General features: G+C 46.6%; 1 protein-coding gene across 6 annotated transcripts in view; it reads left to right on the forward strand.

The window, feature by feature from the left end:
- TBXA2R (thromboxane A2 receptor) overlaps window positions 1-20,394 on the forward strand; it is a 37,299-nt gene extending 16,905 nt beyond the window's left edge. For 4 of the 6 annotated variants that reach the window (XM_027851186.1, XM_027851188.1, XM_027851187.1 and 1 more), the window contains 2 exons: window positions 12,217-13,156; window positions 19,814-20,083. In XM_027851186.1, coding sequence (XP_027706987.1) covers window positions 12,323-13,156; window positions 19,814-20,083 — 1,104 coding nt within the window. In that variant the 5' untranslated portion in view covers window positions 12,217-12,322. Of the gene's footprint in view, window positions 1-9,232; window positions 9,332-12,216; window positions 13,157-19,813 lie in introns of all 6 variants that reach the window. The other 2 variants (XM_027851184.1, XM_027851189.1) reach the window with 2 other exon arrangements.
- The last annotated feature ends 452 nt before the right edge of the window (window positions 20,395-20,846 follow it).

The raw sequence follows: 20,846 nt of genomic DNA on the forward strand, positions 1-20,846 counted from the left end.
AGAGAGAGAGAGAGTGAAAGAGACAGAGAGAAAGACACAGAGAGAGAAAGAAACAGAGACAGAGAGAGGAGACAGAGACAGAGACAGAGAGAGGGAAAGAGAGAGAGAGAGAGCCTCACATCAGTACAAGCTTCCGGGTAGAGCCCTGACACTGGCTTTACCAAATAAAGATGGCTTACCATCTTCCCAGAGAAGCTGTCTACCATTCATTTAGCTATATTGGGGAGGGGAGAAGGCTCAGTCCTGGAACATGCCCTCTCAAAGGTCAAAGTCTCTGGGGAGGTAGAAAAGGGGCAGATGTGGGCCTTACCTTCAGTGATATCATCATCTGTGGTGGGAGACTCAGAAGGGCTAGACTTGAGTCTTCCCCTTGGGGGCAGTCACAGTCTAGGGGAAACAGAAAACCAACAGAATTACAGAAACTTCTAGTTGGAAAGAACCAGCCGCTATTTAGCACAACCCATACTAGGAGGAGAAATGGAGAGAGCACCAGGTCTGGAATCAGGAAAACCTGAGTTCAAATTCAGCCTCAGACAGTTAGTAGCTGTGTGACCCTAACAAGTCACCTAACTTCTGTTTGCCTTAGTTTCGTCATCTGTTAAATGGGGATAATAATAATAGCACCTACCTCCCAGAGTTGTTGTGAGGATCAAATGAAATAATATTTGTAAAGTGCTTAGTACAGTGTCTTTTACATAGTAGGTGCTCTCTAAATATTAGTTGTTGTTATCGTTATTATTATTATTCCCAAAAAATCCCCTTTACCATACAACCGACAAAAAGATACTAGGCCTTTAGTTAAAGACCTCCAAGGAGGATAAATCCACTGTTACTGGAGGCAGCCCATTCCACTTTGCTGTAGCTCTAATTAGGACTAATTCGAGGTAATTAGAAAGTTCTTCCATCCAACATAAATCAGCCTCTTTTACAACTTCTCCCCACCGCTGCTGGTCCTGCCCTCGGGGACCAGGCAGAACAAGACTAATCCCTCCCCATAAGACAACCCTTTTAGGTACTTCGAGATGCTATCAAGTCCCCTCCAGCATTCTATCATCAAGAAAAGTGAAAACATCTCCTGCCTTTAAGAAGTGGCATGGGTGGGTCAGAGGGTTTGGGGGTCCGGGAACAACAGCACAGAAATAAGGAGTATTTACATGATACATACAAAATGGATACAAGGCAACCTTTGAGGGGATGCACCGCAGCTGGGGAAACCGGGAAAGGCCACCTGCAGAACTTGCCCACTTGAGTTAAGTCATAAGGAAGCTGGGAGTCTAACAGTTAGAATTCAGGAGAAAGAGCATTTCAGGCATTGGAGACAGCCAGAGTATGGACAATATGGCGGGACTGGATTTTCTTTCTGGATTTTCATGATATGTCTGACTGCTCCTTTGCAGTTTCCTTTGCTGGATCTTTATTTCATGCCCACTAACTGCGAGTGACCCCCAAGCCTCTGTCCTGGGGCCCTTTTCCCTTTTCACTGGCAGCTAGGTGGTGCAATGGATAGAGTACTAGGCCTGGAGTCAGGAGGACCTGAGTTCAAATCCCACGTTAGACACCAATTAGCTATGAGACCCTGAAAGTCATTTTACCTCTGTCTGCCTTTATTTCCTCAACTGTAAAATGGTGCTAATAATAGTACCTACTTCCCAAGGTTGTTGAGAGGACAAAATAATATTTGTAAAGAGTGTTGCAAACTTTAAAGCACCATATAATTGCTAGATAGTATTATTCATCTTTATATCAGGATTTTTGACCTGAGGTCTATGAACTTTCTAAAAATATTTTTATAACTTGTATTTCAATATAATTGGAGGGGGGAAATGTGATCATATCTTCATTTTAGAGAATTTATTTTGCTGCCAGTATAGAGGATGGATTGGAGTGGTGAGAGACTTGTTGCAAAGATTAATTAGAAGGATATCCCAATACTCCAGGCAAGAGGTGATGAGGGCCCAAACCAGGGATGTGGAGCCAACTGGAGATTAAATTTTAAAGTGTGTTAAATGGAAAGCCCATTGTTAAACATTTACCAGCATACCCAAACTACCCCGATAGTTGTATGGGTGAAAAGAAAAGGGAATATATGAGAGATATTGTTGAGATAGAAATGATAAGACTTGGCAACTGATTGTATGTGTAGGATAAGTGAGAGTGAGATAATGAGCATGACACCAAGGTTGGGAACCTGGGTGACTGGGAAGACCATAGGATCTTAGGATCACAGAGCTGGGATTGGAAGAGACCTTAGGATACAGGAAGAGAGGACGATCGGGGGCTGGGGGAGGAGAGGAGAAAATAATGAGATCTATTTTTGGACACGTCATTCTGACCTCCCATTCAAAATATCCTCTAGAAGTTTGGTAATGTGGGACTAGAGCTCAGAAAATGGAGGAAGGTTGGATATGTAGATCTGGAAGTCAGCTGCAGAGAAATGAAAATGGAACCTGAGGAGTTTACGAGGTCACAGGGTGAGAGAAGAGAGAGCCAGGGTTCTCACCCTTCTATGTGTCCTGAACCCCATTGGTAGTTTCACCCTTCTTGGAATGGTTTTGTTTTGCTTTGTTTTTTTGTGAGGCAATTGGAGTTAAGTGACTTGCCCAGAGTCACACAGCTAGGAAGTGTTATGTGTCTGAGGCCAAATTTGAACTCAGATCCTCCTGATTCCAGAGCCTGTGCTCTATTCACTGCACCTACCTAGCTGCCTAGGAATGTTTTTAAATGCATAAAATAAAATATGTAAGATTCAAAGAAAATCAACCATTTTGGAACACAGTTATCAAAATATATTTTTTTTAAAGTTCAGGGATTCAAAGTTAAGAAACCTTGGTGTATGGGGCAGCTAGGTGGACACTTACTAGCTGTGTGACCTTGGGCAAGTCATTTAACCCCAATTGCCCAAAAAAAATCAAACAACAACAACAACAACAACCAAAAATCTTGGTGTAGAGACAGAAAGGAATAGGTCTCAAGACAAGCCACAGTTAGTGGGCATGACATAGATAAAGTTCCAGTCAAGGAAACTGAGAAGGTACAGACAGACATGTAGGAGAAAACCAAGAGAGATCAGGGTCATGAAAACTTGCAGAGGAAAGTATATACAGGAAGAGAAAGTGATCAATAGTGTCACATGTTGTAGAGAAGTCTGAGGACTGAGAAAAGGCCATTCGATTTTAAGAGACCATTGGTAATGTGGAAAAAGAAGTTTCAGTTGAACAATGAGGTTTGACTCAATTTTGCAGAAAATTTAGAAGAGAATGAAAGAAGAGGAAGTGGAAACCCCAGGTGCAGATGGGGTTTTTGAGGATTTTCACTGTGAAGCAGAGGAGAGATATAAAATGATAACCAGTTAGACAACAAGCATTTATTTAGCGTTTACTATGTGCCAGACACTATGCAAAGAGCCAGCGATACAAAGAAAGGCAAAAAAGAGTTCCTGCCTTGGAGGAGCTCACATTCTGTTATGGTATGTGATACACAAATAACTAGATAGGAGATATTGAGAAGGTGGAAAGTAATTTCAATGGGAAAATCACTAGCTCCTAGAGGAGGGCCTCATATGAAAGAAGGTGGGATAAACAGAAAGAATGGTAGAATCTAGTAAGGGGCTTTGGTTTGGGTTTTAAGAATGAGAGAGACTGCCATGTTTATAGGCAGCCGGGAAGGTGCCAGTAGACAGGAAGGTATTGGAGATTAGACAGAAGGGGATGTTGCAGAAACAATCTGGTAAAGAAGATGAGAGGGGGTGGGATCAAGGGTCCATGTAATGATATTGGTCTTGGGAAGGAGGAGGGTTGTTGTTATTCAGTCATGTCTGATTCTGTGACCCCATATGAGGTTTTCTTGGCAAAGATATTGGAATAGTTTGACATTTCCTTCTCTCCTTGATTAAAGCAAACAGAGGTTAATGACTTGCCCAGGGTCACACATTTAGTGAGTGTCTGAGGCCAGATTTGAATTCAGGGGGCAGCCAGGTAGTGCATTGGATAGAGCTCTGGCCTGGGAGTCAGGAGGACCTGAGTTCAAATCCAGCTTCAGACACTTGACTAGCTGTGTGACCCTGGGCAAGTCACTTAACCTTGATTGCCTCACCAAAAAAAAAGAAAAAAGAAAGACAAATACAGATTTGAATTCAGGTCTTCCTGACTCCAGGCCCAGTAACTCTATCTACTGGGAGACCTAGCTGCCTCCAAGGACAAGGGCTGGTCTTCAAAAGAGATGGGAGTAAAAGAGGAGATAGTGGGGTGTGCTATCAGGAAAATGTGAAATGAAGAGAGTGGAGTAAGAGGAAGCTCCCTGGTGAATGGTCTCAATTTTTTTTTTTTCAAGTATGAAGAGAGGTCCTCAGAGGAAGGATGCGGGGAGGTACTGTGGGAGGCTTAAGAATAAAGAGAAGGTGGGGCAGCTAGGTGGAGCAGTAGAAGGGGCAGCTAGGTGGCACAGTAGATAGAACTCCAGCCTTGGAGTCAGGAGGACCTGAGTTCAAATCTAACCTCAGACACTTGACACTTACTAGTAGTGTGACCCTAAGCATGTCACTTAACCCCAATTGCCTCACCAAAAAAAAAGAAAAAAGAATAAAGAGAAGGTCTGAAATAGCTTTGATGGTGAGTAGGATAGAGAATCAATTAGGGGAGGAATAAAAGGATAGTGTCTTGCTGGAGTCAGGGCCTAGCCAAGATCAAATAACAGCAGTTCGTGGTGAGCCCAGTCACCATGATTTCATGACTTTTTCCAGCTCTGTGCAGCAGCATCTCTTGTTTCTGCAAACAGTCTTGATATGACATGAACTCGAGGCTTTTCACCCATTTTTTGATTCTTTCCTCTGAACATTATCCAGCTTATCCATGGCCTTAAACCCAGAAATAAACACAAATGGAATGGTCACAGAGTTTCGGGAACAGGGCTAAAGGCTTGCAATGGGGTGACTTTGAGGGTGATAGGGTTTGGGAAAAGATCCGATATGTGCAGAAGGGACTCTCTCATCCTGTGTCAGGAGGGTATTGGCCTCAGAATCCACACCCTCGGGAAGGGTATATGGTATGGAGTGCTTATCTGCACATGTGGTTTCTAGAGACAGGCCTGTGATAGCCGCAGTAACTGCCAACAGCAACACCCACAAACCGCCCCCACACACACACACATACACAATCTTTCTTGCCCAAGGTGAATCAGGTTTCAAGAGCCTGAGGAAGAGAGACCAAGATAAAGTTAGTTTGCTATGGTCTAGTGAAAAGAACACTAAATTTGGAAACTGGAAATGTGGGTTCAGTCTCTAGTTCTGAAATGCATTAGCTATGTGACCTTGGACAAGTTACTTACCTTCTCTTGAACCTATCTTCCTTATGTGTCAAATGAGGATGGGGCCCTGTGATACACACACCTCTAATCTGAGCCGCTGGGGAAGGTGAAGCTATGGATCTCTAGAGCTCAGGAGTTTTGAGCTGCAGTGGACTACACCAGGGATGTCCATACTAAGTTCTACGTTAATATGGTGACCTCTCTGGGAGATGGAAGGCCACCACGTTGCCTAAAGAGGGGCAAAATAACTCATGTTGGAAATTGAACAAGCTTAAGCTCCCATGATGATCAGTGGGATGAGGACTATGAGTAGCCCCTGAACCTCTAAACTGAGTGACATGAGGAGACCCATCTTTTTAAAAGATGGGGATTATTGATCCTTGCAATGCTGACATCATAAGGACATTGAGGGGAAAGTGCTTTGTCAGTAGTACATGGTTATGAAAATGCAAGCATTTTATTTGAAGCAGGGACAGAGACCCAAGCCTTTGGTGCTAGTCTTAGATCCTTGGGATCCATCTATTTATCCCTCTCTTGTCCTTGTCTATCCATTCCTCAATGTTCCTCCGTCCTATGCTTTGTTTTCTCTCAAGGTGGGAGGGGTTAGGACTAGATTGAAGTATTGTGTGGTCCTAGGGGAGGGGTGTATGTGTGTGTGTGTGCACGAGCGATAACAGCAGTTGACAAGATCCAACAGTTGTTGGGAAGAGGTTGGTGCTATCCCTTTGCGGACACATGCTGCTGTTCCCTCCTCCTTCTCTTTCTCCTACATGAGTATTAAAGACTCTTGGTAGGAGCCTTTTCCTGACCCAGCCCATAGGCCTTGGCCTGGGAAGTGGTGGGAACAGCCATGGCACTGGAATCCAGTATTGCCTCAGCCTAGGCCTGGCCAGATAGGCCTATCCTAACCCTGACATTGACCCTAACCCCAGCATCCTGGTCTGACCTGACCTTTGCCTCCAGGATTGGTCCCCAAATGTGGACCGGCAATCTGGTTCCAGACAGGTCACAAGGAAGGTTCTGAGCTGATAGTGGGGAAGGTTCAGGAAGAGCTTCCTGAACAAAACAGTTGAAGAATGGGGTGGAGGAGGGGAGAATCATAGAATCATGAAATCTCAGCATTATAAGGGACCTCAGAGGTTATTAAGTCCAACACATACCTGAACAAGAACCCCCTCTACAACATGCCTGACAAGTGGCCGTTTGGTCTTTTCTTGAAAACCTCCAGTGATGGAGAGCTCACTGCTTTCTAGGGTAACCAATTCTACTTTGAGATGGCCTCGATTCTAAAGAATTTTTCCCTGTTGTCAAACCTTTATCTGCCTCTCAGCAGCTTCCACCCATTGTCCGTATTTCTGCCTTCTGATGCCAAGCAAAACAAGTCTGATTTTTACCTGACAACCGTCAAATATTTGAAAGAACAATAATGCTGCTCCCCCACCCCCAACCACTCATTCAATGCTTCTTTTTCTCCAAGCTAAACGTCCCAACTTCCTTCACCATATCCCCACGCGGCATTATCTCAATACCCTTGCTGCCCCTCTCCAAACCTTCTCTAGCTTATCCTTCCTACATATCTTTCCTAAAACGTGGTTCCCAAGACTGAGCACATACTCCAAATGTGATTCGATATGAATAGAGCGTATCCAGCCCATTACCTCCCTCGTCCTGGACACGAGGTCTCTCTCAGTGGAGTTTAAAGTGCATTAGCTTTTTTTTTGGCTTCCATAACATGCTGTTGGTTCATATTGAGCTTATAATCCATTGCAACCCCTGGATCTTTTCCAAGTGAACTGCTAGGTAGTCACAACACCTCAAGTGTAAAATTTCCCCTTTATCCCTATTAAACTTCATCTTACCAAATTTAGCCTAACATCTTTAGATCTTGACCCTTTCAACCATCATGTTTGCTAAGTATACCATCCATGTCTTTATCCAAACCAGTGATAAAAAGGTTAATTACAGGGTCAAAGAGAGAGATCCCTAAGCCACTATACTGGAGACCTTCTAAGTTGACATTGAACTCTTTTGTGTTTTTTTTTTTCAGGTTATAAATTTTATTTGAAATCCTTTAATTTCTTTTGGATAGCATCACATTCTTTGAGCAACCTGATATTTTTAGACTGGCCCTGACTAGCTCATGGTATTGATTGTATCCTATAACTAGACATTGTTATAGACAAACTAAGTTCCGTGCATTGGAATATATTAGAAGTATCTTTATATTTTATTTATTTACTCTTTCCAGGTGTCCTAGACATTCCTGATGATCATCTTAATATTTTCTCAACTCTGACTTTTTTTATCTTTTTTAAATTTTTAATTAACTTATTTTGAATTATCAACAATCACTTCCATAAGCTTTTGAGTTTAAAATTTTTCTCCCTCTCCCTCCCCACCTCCCTCCCCAAGATGACACACAATCTGATATAGGCTATACATATATATTCCTATTAAACATATTTTCACATTAGTGATGTTGTAGGTAAGAATTAGAACCAATAGGAAGAACCACCAGAAAGAGGAAACAAAACAAAACAGAAGAAAAAAAAAGAGCAAATAGTACACTTCGATTTGCATTCAAAATCCATAGTTCTTTCTTTGGATGTGGAAAGCATTTTCTATCATGAGACCTTTGGAGATGTCTTAGATTCTTGTATTGCTGAGAAGGATTAAGTCTGTCAATATTAGTCATCACACAATGTGGTTGTTATTGTGTACAACGTTCTCCTGGTTCTGCTCATTTCACTCAGCATCAGTCTATACTTGTATAGACTTTCCAGGTTTTTCTGAAGTCTGCCTGCTCATCATTTCTTATAGCACAATAGTATTCCATCACATTCATATACCACAACTTGTTCAACCATTCCCCAATGGATGGGCATCCTCTCCATTTCCAGTTATTTGCTGACATTGACCTCTTGATGACTTCTCCTTGGCTGTAGCCGTTTAGCTAGTTCTGAAGCCACCTAACTAACCATCTAGCCCACGTCACCCCAAACTATGCACAAGAACAACACAAGAAGCTTTTGCAAGCTCTGTTCAAATCTAGGTTAACTTATACGGACAGAATTACTGTGACAGACCAGTCAAATGACCCCACTGAAAAAAGGAAAAGGAATTCACTGCTCCAGTGAAGCCATGCCAGCTCTTTGCAATCAGCTCTCCCTTTTTCTAGGGGTTCATTAACCGCCCCTTTAATATTGTCGATGATTTTGCCAGAGATGAAAGCCATGCTCCCTGTCCCCTCATTTTCTGACTCCCTTGTCTTTCACTGTAGATGGGAAGTTGGCACAGAGGGACAAACAAGCCTGGCGAGAGAAACTGGAGGCCTATGAGAAAGACCACTGGGCCTGGGTCTCATTGCCTGCTCTTCTAGATAACAGCTGCATTACCTTAGGCGAGTCACTCCTACTTTGTGAGCCTTGGTTTCCTCATCTGTAAAAGGATAGGTTTTAACTAGATGATTTCTAATGACCCTGCAAGCTCTATCCCCTCCAGAATCAATTTGAAAATCCTCTGTTTGGCTTTCAAAGCCCTTCATGATCTGGCCCCTTTCTGCCTTTCCAGTCTTCTTCATATGCTAAAAATGTACCCTGCCATGCAGTGACACTATCCTCCTCGCTGCTCCTCAAACAAAACTCTCCGTCTCCCAATTCTGTCCACTTTCACTGGCCGTCTTCCCTTCACTCCCCGTCTGGAACTCTCTCTCCATCTGTGCCTCCTGGCTTCCCTGGCATCCTTTACATCTCAGCGACTCGCCCCACCTGCTGCAAGAAACCTCTCCCGGTCTCACTCAATCTGAGTCTTCCTTTGAATTACTCCAAATTTACCCTTTAGCTATCTTGTGTTCGTTCTTAGTGGTTTGTGCTTTGTTTCCCTCTTTCGACTTTGAGCTCCTTAAAGGCAAGGACTTTCTTTGTATTCACAGATGACTGACTATCTGACAGACACATTCTGTAATTCTTCCTGCAAAGGATGGGAAGAAGGAGCCCAGCCTGACTTAAGGGAAGGGACCTGCAAAGAGGAGGTGGGCCTGGAGCTTGGGATGTCAGGCTGAGGATCTGGACTTTTTGCTGTGTGTGATGGGTACCTGTTGAAAGCATCTAAGCTAGGGAAGGTCCTTATCAGAGCTGGGCTTCAGAGAGTTCACTCTGGCCCTTTATACAGGAGGAAAATAAGTAAGCAGGCCTAGAGAAGGAGCCCCATCTCCTTCCTCTGTAGTAGTCCAGGCAGAAGGAAATGAGTCTAATACTCAGAGGCTCAATGGAATCAAAGAGAGGATGGATATGAGACACCTTAGGATGCCACAGCTGGGGGAAGGGTTCCTGCTCCCCTTTCTGACCTGAGGCTTCTGAGGGGATCAAAATCGATCCCCTTTCCTCAGGAGTCCAGCAGCTGCTCAGGCTATCTACCCCCCTACCAAACCTGGCATTTGGAGCCCCAGGGAGGCAAGGGAGTGCGTGTATTGATGAGATGAGAAGGGGATGCTAGATTCAAGAAATGGATGCTGCTGTCTTAGGACCTGGGGGAGGGAGTTCTGACACTCCATAAGGGGAGAACAGCATCCCTCCTGGTCAGTGGCAGAAGCAAGCAGGCCCTGCTGTGTTCAGGCCACATCTGGAGAGCTGTATCAGCGTCTGAGGAGAAACGTGGACAAGCTAGAGAGTGGCTCTTTTGCCTTACAAACAAGGGGAGGGGTGGGGGACAGGTGGGGAGGGGAACTTTGGGAAAGAAAGGAGGAGTTCTCTGAGGCTTTGACCAGAGGCCCGGGGAACAGGGGAAATTGAGAAACTTGGTCCCAGGATTTGATTCCCCACTGGATAATTTATTAGAGGAGATAAGAAGCAGACAACTGCCAGCCGAAGGTTAACCCAGCCAGGGACCCAATTACAATGATGGGAAAAGGGCCTGGGTTGGAGGAGAAGATCATCAGTTTCCAGCTCTGAGGGCCAAAGTCACCTTGCCACGTGTGGCACTGACCTGATCACATTGCTCCCCAGTCAGGAATCTTCCGTGCTTCCCTGTCCCTCACCCCAACCCAGGGTCTGGCCCTGGGCACCTCTCCAGCCCTCTCTCGCCCTGCTCCCTGCACCATCCCTCTGCTCCTGGCAAGTCTCCAGATCCTTGTTAATGTCCTTTCCCAATCCCCTCCCATCCCTGCCCCTAATCTCGGTTATCTCCTCTCTCCTCTCTGCTTTTTTAGCCTTCAAGGCCCAGCTCAAGCCCTTCCTCCTCCAGGAAGCCTTCCTTAGCCACCCCAATCCTCTGTGGTTTTCTCCTTCCTTGAATCTCCAACAGCCCTGACTGTGTGGCCCGTGGCCCACACATGACAGCATGGGATCATAGGATGCATCTCTGTGCCACGTGTGGGAGTCATTCATTTCCCCAGTCAGATTGTGAACTTGCCAAAGGCAGGCAGGAGGGACTGTGCCAACCCCCACAGCCCAGGACCCAGAACACCAGGGGACCCAGGAACAGCAACATGGGCAGAGAAGGGGACAGACCCAAGCTCAGGGAACTGCTGAGAAGTGTGGGATGCTTCATCCCAGGGAGGCTGAGGCGAGGACCAGAAAGGGATGCTACCCCAGCCCCGTGGAGGGAGCAGTACTGTGGAAAGAGAGCTGGGCTTGGACCCAGGGGGCTCGCACTGCTAGCTCACCCCGTGACCACAGCCAAGTTACCTTCTCTCTCTGAAAAGTATGTACTTCCCAGGATTGGGTTAGGAAAGTGCTTGGCAAACCCTTGACGCCTCAAAAGGCCTCTAAGTGGTGCAGTGGACAGGCTGGGCCTGGAGTCAGGAGGACCTGAATTCAAATCCAGCCTCAGACGCTTACTAGCTGTGTGACCTCGGGTCACCTAACCTCTGCCTCACTTTCCTCAACTGTAAAATGGGGATAATAAGAGCACCTCCCTCACAGGATTGTTGTGAGGATCAAATGAGGTAATATTTGTAAAGTGCTTAGTCTACTGCCTGTCACATGGTAGGTGCTTAAATAAGCATTGTAATGAATGCTTATTCCCTCCCTCAGGATCAGGAGTTTTTATCATTATTATTATTATTACTGTTATAATAATAATTATTATTTTTACTACTATTACTATTATAGCAGAAGTGTGTGGGACTTAGAAGAAAATCCTGAGACTCTGATCCCCAGATTGCCTTTGCCAAATAAATACTCCCCACCCACCACCCTCCGCCCTCCTGAGGGGTTCAGACAAGGCAGTTGGCCCCTGACTTACCGGGTGACTTTTAACAGGTCCTGTCCCTTGTCTCGGACTTATCTTCTCTCTGGAAGATGATTAGCTGGTCTCTAAGGCAGGATCATCCCCACCTCTGACTTTCTCTGTTCCAGGCTCATCCCATTTGACATTTAAAAAGCCTTCTTAAACTTTACTCCTTTCCGTGTTCTCTACAACACAACCTCTCTGGTCCTTTCTCCATCTCCCATCTCCGTGCCTTTGCACTGGCTATCCCCCAGGTTCTCCTTCCTCACCTCTACTTCCCAGTTTTCCCCGGCTTGCTTAAAGACTTGACTGAAATCCCACCTTCCACAGGAAGCATTTCCCGATTCCCCACCTCCCTCTCCTTACCCTACCCAGTGCCTTCCCTTTGATATTACTATTCATTGTATTGTTTACATCTTTTTGTACGTTAGTTATTTACATACTATCTATCCCCCCCTATTAGAATGTGAGCTCCCTGAGATCAGGTATCATATTTCTGCCTTTCTTTGTATTCCTAGCACAGTGCATGGCATATAGTTAGAGCTTAATAAATGCTTGTTGACTGACTGCCATCCTCTGGTCTAAGGCCCCTTCCCAGCTCTGGTGTTCCCTGTTGTAAGTTCCTTTCTGGCTGACTCCAAGATTCTACCATTCCATTATAACTGATATTCCTGTCTTTACCCCCAGGGGTGTCCTTGAAGGGGACACCAGTGTGCCAGGCAGAGGCCATCCTACAACCACACATCTTTTCCAAGTTTTGCCAGGGAATGGGGCTGTGAGCCCTGCTTTTGCCATGTGCCTGCCAGGGGAAGTGGCCCCATGCCTGATGCCAACCTCTCAAAACACCAGCGACCCTGCCCCACTGCCCTGTTCCCGGCCTATGAACATTAGCCAAGAAGAACGGAGGCTCATTGCTTCACCCTGGTTTGCTGCCACCTTCTGCCTCGTGGGCCTGGCCTCTAACCTGTTGGCCTTGGTGGTATTGGCTGGTGCCCGACGGGTGAGCAGCTACCGGGCTCGCTCCTCCTTCCTTACCTTCCTCTGCGGCTTGGTGCTCACTGACTTCCTGGGGCTGTTTGTAACTGGCTCTGTGGTTGTCTCTCAACATGCCACACTCTTTGACTGGGCTGGCACCGACCCCGGTTGCCACCTGTGTAGGTTCATGGGTGTAGCCATGGTTTTCTTCGGCCTCAGCCCACTCCTACTGGGCACTGCCATGGCAGCAGAGCGCTTTGTGGGCATCAACCAGCCTTTTTCACGCCCAGCAGCTGCATCCCAGCGCCGGGCCTGGGCCACTGTGGGACTAGTGTGGGCAGCCTCCTTTAGCTTGGGCCTCCTACCTGTCATTGGCCTGGGTCGATACACCATCCAGTACCCTGGCTCCTGGTGCTTCTTGACTCTGGGGTCCCAAGTGGGTGATGTGACCTTCGGTCTGCTCTTTGCGCTGCTGGGTGCCTTCTCCGTGGGCCTCTCCTTCGTCTTCAACACCATTAGTGTGGTCACCCTGTGCCGTGTTTACCATGACCAAGAGGCAGCCTGCCAGCGGCCACGAGACAGCGAGGTGGAGATGATGGCGCAGCTGCTGGGCATCATGGTCGTCGCTACCATCTGCTGGATGCCTTTGTTGGTGAGTGACCTCTGCCTTCTGCCCTCTGCCCTCATCCCTTTGTCCCCCTTCTGGGAGAAGATGAAGGAAGGGGAAATTAGCACTGGTCCTGACCATACAAATCCCTTATAAGAGGCCTCCGATGGAGTGAGCTCTGGACTTGGATCAGGAAAAGTGGGTTCAAACTCCACCGTAGTTACAAACTGTGTTGCTGTTGAGTCATTTCAGTCATGTCTGACTCTTTGTGACCCTGTTTGGGGTTTTCTTGGCAGAGATACTGGAGCGCTTTGCCATTTCCTTCTCCAGCTCATTTTACAGATGAGGAAATTGAGGCAAACAAGGTTAAGTGACTTGCCCAGGGTCACACCGCTAGTAAGTGTTTGAGGCTGGATTTAACACCTGACTTTTCTCAGCCTCAGGTTCCTCTTTTGTAAAATGATGATAATAAAAATAATAATAATAAAATTAATACCTACCTTACAAGGTTGTGAGGATAAAATAAGATAGATAGATAGATAGATAGATAAATAGAGATATAGTTATAAAATGCTTTGCAACTCTCAAAGTGCTATATTAATGTGAGATATTACCATTATGGAGATGGAATCCATTTATGCCCCTTGTTTATGCAAATCCTTTTGTGGATAATTGCACATAGGACAGAGAACACCAATACAGGGAGAAACTCTAGAACACCAAACATTCAAGGTAGAAAGGACCTTAGAATGCAGAATGTTAGGGGCAGAAGCTGTGGGTGAGGTGAGGCTGGAGGAGATGTGAGGGTGAGAGGTGGGGATGAATTGCAGAATGCAAGTGCATTCATTGTAAGACAAGGGGCTCTTACTGAGCTAGGGGAGGAGAGGAAAAAGGAGAGAATCTCATAGGTAGAAAGGACCTTAAATTGTAGAATCACATAGCTGGAAGGGACGCTAAGCCATGGAAAATCAGGCTCATTAGAACACAAAATGTCAGACCTGGAGGGGCCCTTAGAACACAGGATGTCAGAGCTAGGAGGGCACTTAGGACACAGACTATCAGAGTTGAGGGAGCCCTTAGAACATAGAATGCTAGAACGGGAAAGGCTCTTAGAACACAGGATGTCAGAGCTAGGAAAGCCCTCAGAACACAGGATGTCAGAGTTGGGAGGGCCCTTAGAACACAGGATGTCAAGGCTAGGAGGGCCCTTAGAACACAGGATGTCAGAGATGGGAAAACTCTTAGAACACAGGATGTCAGAGCTGGGAGGGCTGAGAGACCAGTCAGTCTGTCATTCAGTCAAATAAACATTTCACCTCTCTCCTACAAAGTCCGAGGCCTAGGAAGGGAAGGTCACAGAGTGAATAAAGGGCAGATCTAGGACTTACTGGGACCCCTGACCCTCCCAACTAGAGTTCTTTCCAACCAACTATAGTTTCCAGGAATTTTCTTTGTCAGCTTGCTGGAAATTGAATACCTATTTTCAATGTAATAGGTGGAGGAACTCAGCTATTCCCCCAGCTCCTCAACCCAGTTTTCTGTAAATTGAATAACCTGCCCTCAGGCAAGCTGGTTTGTTTAGCTGGCTTATTGGGGGTGGGGGGTAGGGGGGCAGATGGAGGTAGCATTATTGTCTAATGGGTTTTCTCAAATCAAGGCCTGACTACCAGCATCAGTGTTACAGATCATAAGTAATTCATCAGCTCCTTCCATGTCAAAACTGTGTTTAAAAGGGAGTAGAAGCTCATTCGTGTGTAAGGTCCCTTCCACTCCCTTGGCCTCAATTTCCCCAGCTATAGAATGAGAGGGCTTAACTGGATAATCCCTCGGTCCTTTCTAGTTCAATTCAATACACATTGATTGAGTACCTGCTGTGTGCGAGGCAAGAAGCTCACGGCCGGGAAGCCCAGCAGAAGCATCACATGGTTCCTGCCATCAAGGGGTATCGGGTCGAACAGTCTGGGAGGGTGTTACAAATGCACAAAGAACCAATGGAAAGAGGAGTGTGATAGAGCACAGGAGAGCCAAGCCCAACGCGATGGGAAATTTGAGGACTGAGAGATCATTTACACTTGGCAGCCAGGGGAGTGGAAGGGGCCAGAGGAGGGGCGAGGGAGGTGTCAGAGATGGCTTTAGGATGGCGTCTCTGAATTGGGCCTTGAAGGAAGGAAAGTACCCAAACAGATGAAGATGGTAGAAGGTGGAGGGGGGATGAGCAGAGGAGAAGGGAAGTGGCTATTTCAGTGGCTTGGAGAGAGGGGGGAAATAATCAAATGGTCAGGAAAAGGTAGCAGGAGCTACACAGAGCAATGAGAGGAATAGTGTAAGAGAGGCTGGAAAGATGAGTTAGAAATATTACGCAAGTACATAACCCATAGCCATCTTGTGGGAGGGGGGGAGTATGGGAGGGAAGCAGAAAATTTAGAACTCAAAAAATTTTTAAATGAATGTTAAAAATTGTCTTTACATGTAATAGGGAAAAAATTAAATACTATATTAAAAGATAAAACAATTTTTTAAAAAAAGAAACAAAAAAAATATTAGGTGAGGCCATAGGTTGTAAGACTAGGAGCCACTGCTAGGGAAGGGTAGAGGTTAGGGATAGAAGGAAGAGAGAAGGAGAATAAGGGAGCGCTGGGGGCAGCAGGGAGGGGGTTAAAGTCTAACTGCAGAGGGTCTTTGAAGGCCAGGGTCCTAAGTTTAAACTCTATTCAGTAAGCAGTAGAGAGACGTTGAAGCTTTTTGGAAAAAGGAATGATCTCACCATAGACATGTAAAGGAAGGTTACTTGGACACCCAGAGTTTAGATTGAAGAGGAGGCAGGAAGAACAGTGAGAAGTATCTTACAAGAGTTGAGGGGAGATGAGATGAGGGATTGACCTGGGACATCTTAAGAGTGGAGAGGAGGGACCATATGTAAGGAGATAGCACCGAGGTGGAAAAGATGGAACTTAGCAATGGATTAGATGGATAGCAGGAGGGAAGGACTAGGAAAAGTCAAAGGTAACATCGAAAGTTATGCCAAGGATGGGCAGCTAGGTGGCGCAATGGATAGCGCATCATACTGGAGTCAAGAGGACTTGGGTTCAAATCAGGCCTTAGATGCTTATTAGCTATGTGACCCTAGGCAAGTCACTTAACCCTGATCACCTAAAAAAAAAAAAAAAGATATGCCAAGATTGATTGATTGAAAGGTTGGTGTTATCAACAGATAAAGAGAAGTTAGACAGAGAGGGGAAATGATCAGATCAGTTTTAGACACATTGAGTTTGAGGTGCTAGCAAGAAGAGATATCCAGCAGGAGTTAAAAATCTGGAAGTGAAGTTCCAGGGAGAGGTCAGAAATGACATCTATTTTGGAGTCATCTGCCTAGAAGACGTGGAAGTTGAGATCACCAGAGGAGGCCACGAAGAGAAATAAGAGGGCCTACGATAGATCCTAGTGAGAATGCCAGATCTGGGAGGAGTAACTGGGGGCTTTGTTCCAGCTAGAGCATCAAATCTAGAGGGTGCTGAAAGCCCTTGCGGTCCTCTGACATATAAAAACAACAGAGCTTAACGTACTTCATCCCCTTGGCAGTCACCCCAAATAAGTTCCTTCCAGACCCAACCCAGCCCTGCTGTCCTTATCTCTCCTCCTGCTCCAACCCACAGCCATACTGGGCACTGTCCTGGGGTCTCTGATGGAACTTAAAGTGCAAAAATCTGAAGGCACGAGGCATCTTGTGATGTGAGGAATGAATCACCAGGCCACCTACTGCCAAGATTGAGATGAGGAGGTCTGAGGCATCATGGGGAAGTGATGAACTGGGAATCAAGGAGACCTGAATTCCAATGCCACCTCAGATACTTACTGTGTGACCATGGACAAGTCATTTAGCCACTATGAGCCTCAGTTTCCCCATCTGCTAAATGAGGAGGCTCCATCTCTAAAATCGATGATCATATCATCACTTCCTCACTCATTTACCTGTTTCTTCCCCATGTGGTACTACTACCCCTAGCTTTCTGTACCGTCTTCACATTGATGGTAGATGAGCTCCAGCCCTAGCCATGGGGTGGTAAAGGACCTATGCTGATATATTAAGGTAGTAAGTCTGGCTGTGCATGGGGTTGACATTGACTCAGGTTTGGCTGAACAGGTGTCCTCCTCCACTGACAAAAATGATCCTTAGGGGGCAACTGGGTAGCACAGTGGATAGAGCACCAGCCCTGGACTCAGAAGGACCTGAGTTCAAATATGGCCTCAGACACATAACACTCACTAGATCTGTAACTTGGGGCAAGTCGCTTAACCCCAATTGCCTCACCAAAAACATAAATAAATTTTTTTTAAATGGTCCTTATATACACAAGTGATCCCACCGAAAAAAAGGAAAAATCACAAACCCACATGGTCTGGCGTCCTTTGTATGTGGAAAAGACATATCCACTCTGCCTGCCTGGATCTGTGAGCATAAGTACTGTCCTGGATTCCCCTACTCACCCCTTAAAAAATCCATTTGAAGACATCTTTCATCCCACTTACCCCATAACCATTTGGGGCTGCCCCAGGCACAGGAATCACTAGATGCCATGTTTTAGGGGTAGCAGGGGAGGATAAGGAACCAGTAAAGGAGAGAGATGTTTAATCAGGAAGAGAACCATGACAGAAGGGTGTTATGGAAGCCAGGGGACATGAGGGTATCAAGGACAATTCAGTGTTCAGTGCTGACAAGAGGTCAAGGAGAATAGGGACAGAAAGAAGACCATTGAATATGATGAAAAGGAGATTTGAGAAAGTAGAGGGGACGTAAACCAGATTGCAAGGGGCAGAGGAATGGGGAGGTGAGGACAAATCAGAGTGCATTTAAGGTGTAAGATCCTGTTTCTAAGAGTCTAAGGACCCTTCCGCCTTGGATGTTTTATATTCTTAGGCCCCTCCCAGCTCTGATATTCTATATCTTAAAGACCATTCAAGCTCTGATGTTTTGGGTTCTCAAGTTTTCCATAACTGATTTCAAGTCTGGGCAAATGGGAGACAAGTTCTAGAGACAGAGTTAGCCATGAGGCTGAGTTATTTCTTGAGTTATTCCCTTAGAAACACACAAGCACCAGTTACCCCTCCCCTGTCTGTTTTTGTCGACAAGATCCAAAGGGAGCTCCAGGAGGGAAATGCATTTCTTGGCTATGAGCTGTAGTGGAGAAATACGATGCTTCCCCCGGGATTTGGCTGGTGCCCGGGGTCCAGACACCCTGCCTGCTCTGCCAATGTCTGGCACTGAAAGCTCCAGGGACGCCTAGGGAAGAGAATGGGCTGGGTATCATGTCCCCATCCTGACCCTCAAAGAACCCCTTCCAACCCCCCCCAAATCTGAGCCCTTGACGAGGCTTTAATTCCATATAATTTATGCCTCACTTCTCTCAAAAACACACATATGTGTTCCATACACATGCTATGCACATGGGTCAGGTGACAATATTAAGGGGGGGGTTAGTGGTGATGTTCTCCCCCAACACTCCCTTCGTGGAGCTGTCATAGAACTCTGTGGGTGATGGATAGCTCTGCCCTATACATATATACATGCATGTGCCTGATGGAACGTACAACCAGATGGGCTGCAGAAACATTGAAGGGACCCATAATACTCCTCGCCCTCTGAGACCATGAAAACATTCAAGAGATCTGTTAATGATAATCCTAAGACTTTAGAACACAGAAAGTGAGAACTAGAATGGAACCCAGCCCAGAGAATGCCAGAGCTGCGAGGGCCCTTAGAACACAGAACATAGAATGTCAGGGCTAGAAGGGAATTTAAAACATGAAACACAGGATGTCAGAGCTAGGAGGGACCTTAGAGCATAGAACACAGAATGTCTGGACTAGAAGGGAACTTAGAACATGGAATACAGAATGTCAGAGCTGAGAGGAACAATAGAAATCATATTGTCCCATGCCTCATTTTGCAGACAAGGAAAAGGGGGCCCACAGAAGTGGGGGGAAGGGGAGTGACCACACAGAATCTCAGAATTTCAGAGCAGGAAGAAGTCCTTATGGCCGTCCAGCCCAGCCCACACTTGACAAGAACCCCCTTTCCAACATATATAAACAGTGCAAGAGCTTTTGCTTGAAGAACTCCAAGGAGGCAAGAGCCCACTCCCTCATTTTAAAGATAAGGAAACTGAAACCAAAGAGGATAAATGACTTACCCATGGTCACACAGATAGTAATGGCAGACAGGCAGGACTTGAACCCGTGTCCTGTCTTCAAAACCAGTGCTCTTCACCCAGTGCTCCTAGTTCTGCCCTGTCAGGCCAAGCAGAACAAAGCTGACTCTTCTTGTACACAGTAGAATTTTGCACCAGACTTGCCCAAGGTCACACAGCTAGCTAGCAGAGAAAGCAGGTCTCCTGACACCTGGTCCAAAGCTCTTCCCCATTACTCCCAGGGTCCTAAAGTAGGGGTTAGAGATCTCTGAGGACCTTAGTAGAGTTAACACCTCCTTCTCCAAGAAGGAATCCCAGAACATCTCTCCATCACGTAGAAGCCCAAGTGAAGAGAATAGCCAGCCTCAGAATGTGATAAGGCAGGGCCACATGCCTGGGCCCTAGCCCCAGAGCACACCCCACTCTGGCCAAAGACCCAGGGGTCGGCCATTCGGGGCTGGGGAGATCACCCCGCCAGCACGTCGGCCCCCCAGCTCATTCTTCCCCTGTCTTGCAGGTCTTCATTGCGCAGACGGTCCTTCAGAGCCCACCCGTGATGCTCCCCAGTGGCCAGCTGCCCCGGCATGCAGAGCGTTTGCTCCTCATCTACCTTCGGGTGGCCACCTGGAACCAGATCCTGGACCCCTGGGTCTACATCCTGTTCCGAAGGGCCGTGCTAAAGCGTATCTACCCTCGATTGACAGTTCGGCGCTCCATCCCCTCTCTGGATACAACCATCCCCCACTCTCTGCAGCCCAAGTGCACCGAGGAGACACAGCCACAGTAGCCCCCACTAGAGAACAGGGGGCACAGAGGCCAATCAGAGCTGCTGGTGGCAAGAACACTGGGCTGTCCAAGGGCTAAGTCTGGGAGGGGGCTGCCATCAAGAGAACACAGATTCCAGGCTTAGCAAAGTGAAGCGGACCCTGCATTGTGGACATGTGAACAAGGTGGGAGTGAGGTAGGAGTAGGGGGCTTGGGGTCAGAAGGTGAGCCCTAAAGAGATATCTAGGTTCAGCACCCTGGACCCCTGGTGACCTTGTCCTCTCCATTGCACTCCTGCCCCCTCCTAATAATTAAACTCCCTTGCCCACCCTCCCAGTTCTCCATCTTTCTGATCTGATTGATCAAGTCTATGGGTGTGAGGGGGGGGAAGGCATTCAGGGAAGACGGCGGGGGGAGTGGAGGAGGAGGCGCCCTGGCTCTGGTCGCTATCATGATCCCTGCTTTGAATGGAAGGAAAAGAGGGGCAGGTTCTGAGGACCCTGACGGACCGTTGTGGCCTTCCTACCCACATTTTAGAGATGAAGAGACTTATCCAAGGTAGCGGGAGACACTCTCCAGGTCACAGAAACACAGACTGTCAAAGCTGGAAAGAAACCCTGACCTCTAGAACAGAGAATCCAGGAGCTGAAAGGTATCCTAGAGACCAATGCCTTCATTTTGCAGATGGGGACACTGAGTCTCAGAAAGACAAAGTGACGTGTCTAATGTCACCCAGCAAGTTGCCGGCAAAGCCAGAACCAGAACCCCAGATCGAAATTCTTTCC

This window comes from Vombatus ursinus, unplaced genomic scaffold, assembly GCF_900497805.2.
Source record: "Vombatus ursinus unplaced genomic scaffold, bare-nosed wombat genome assembly UNPS02009173.1, whole genome shotgun sequence".
In the NCBI taxonomy this organism is placed as follows: domain Eukaryota; kingdom Metazoa; phylum Chordata; class Mammalia; order Diprotodontia; family Vombatidae; genus Vombatus; species Vombatus ursinus.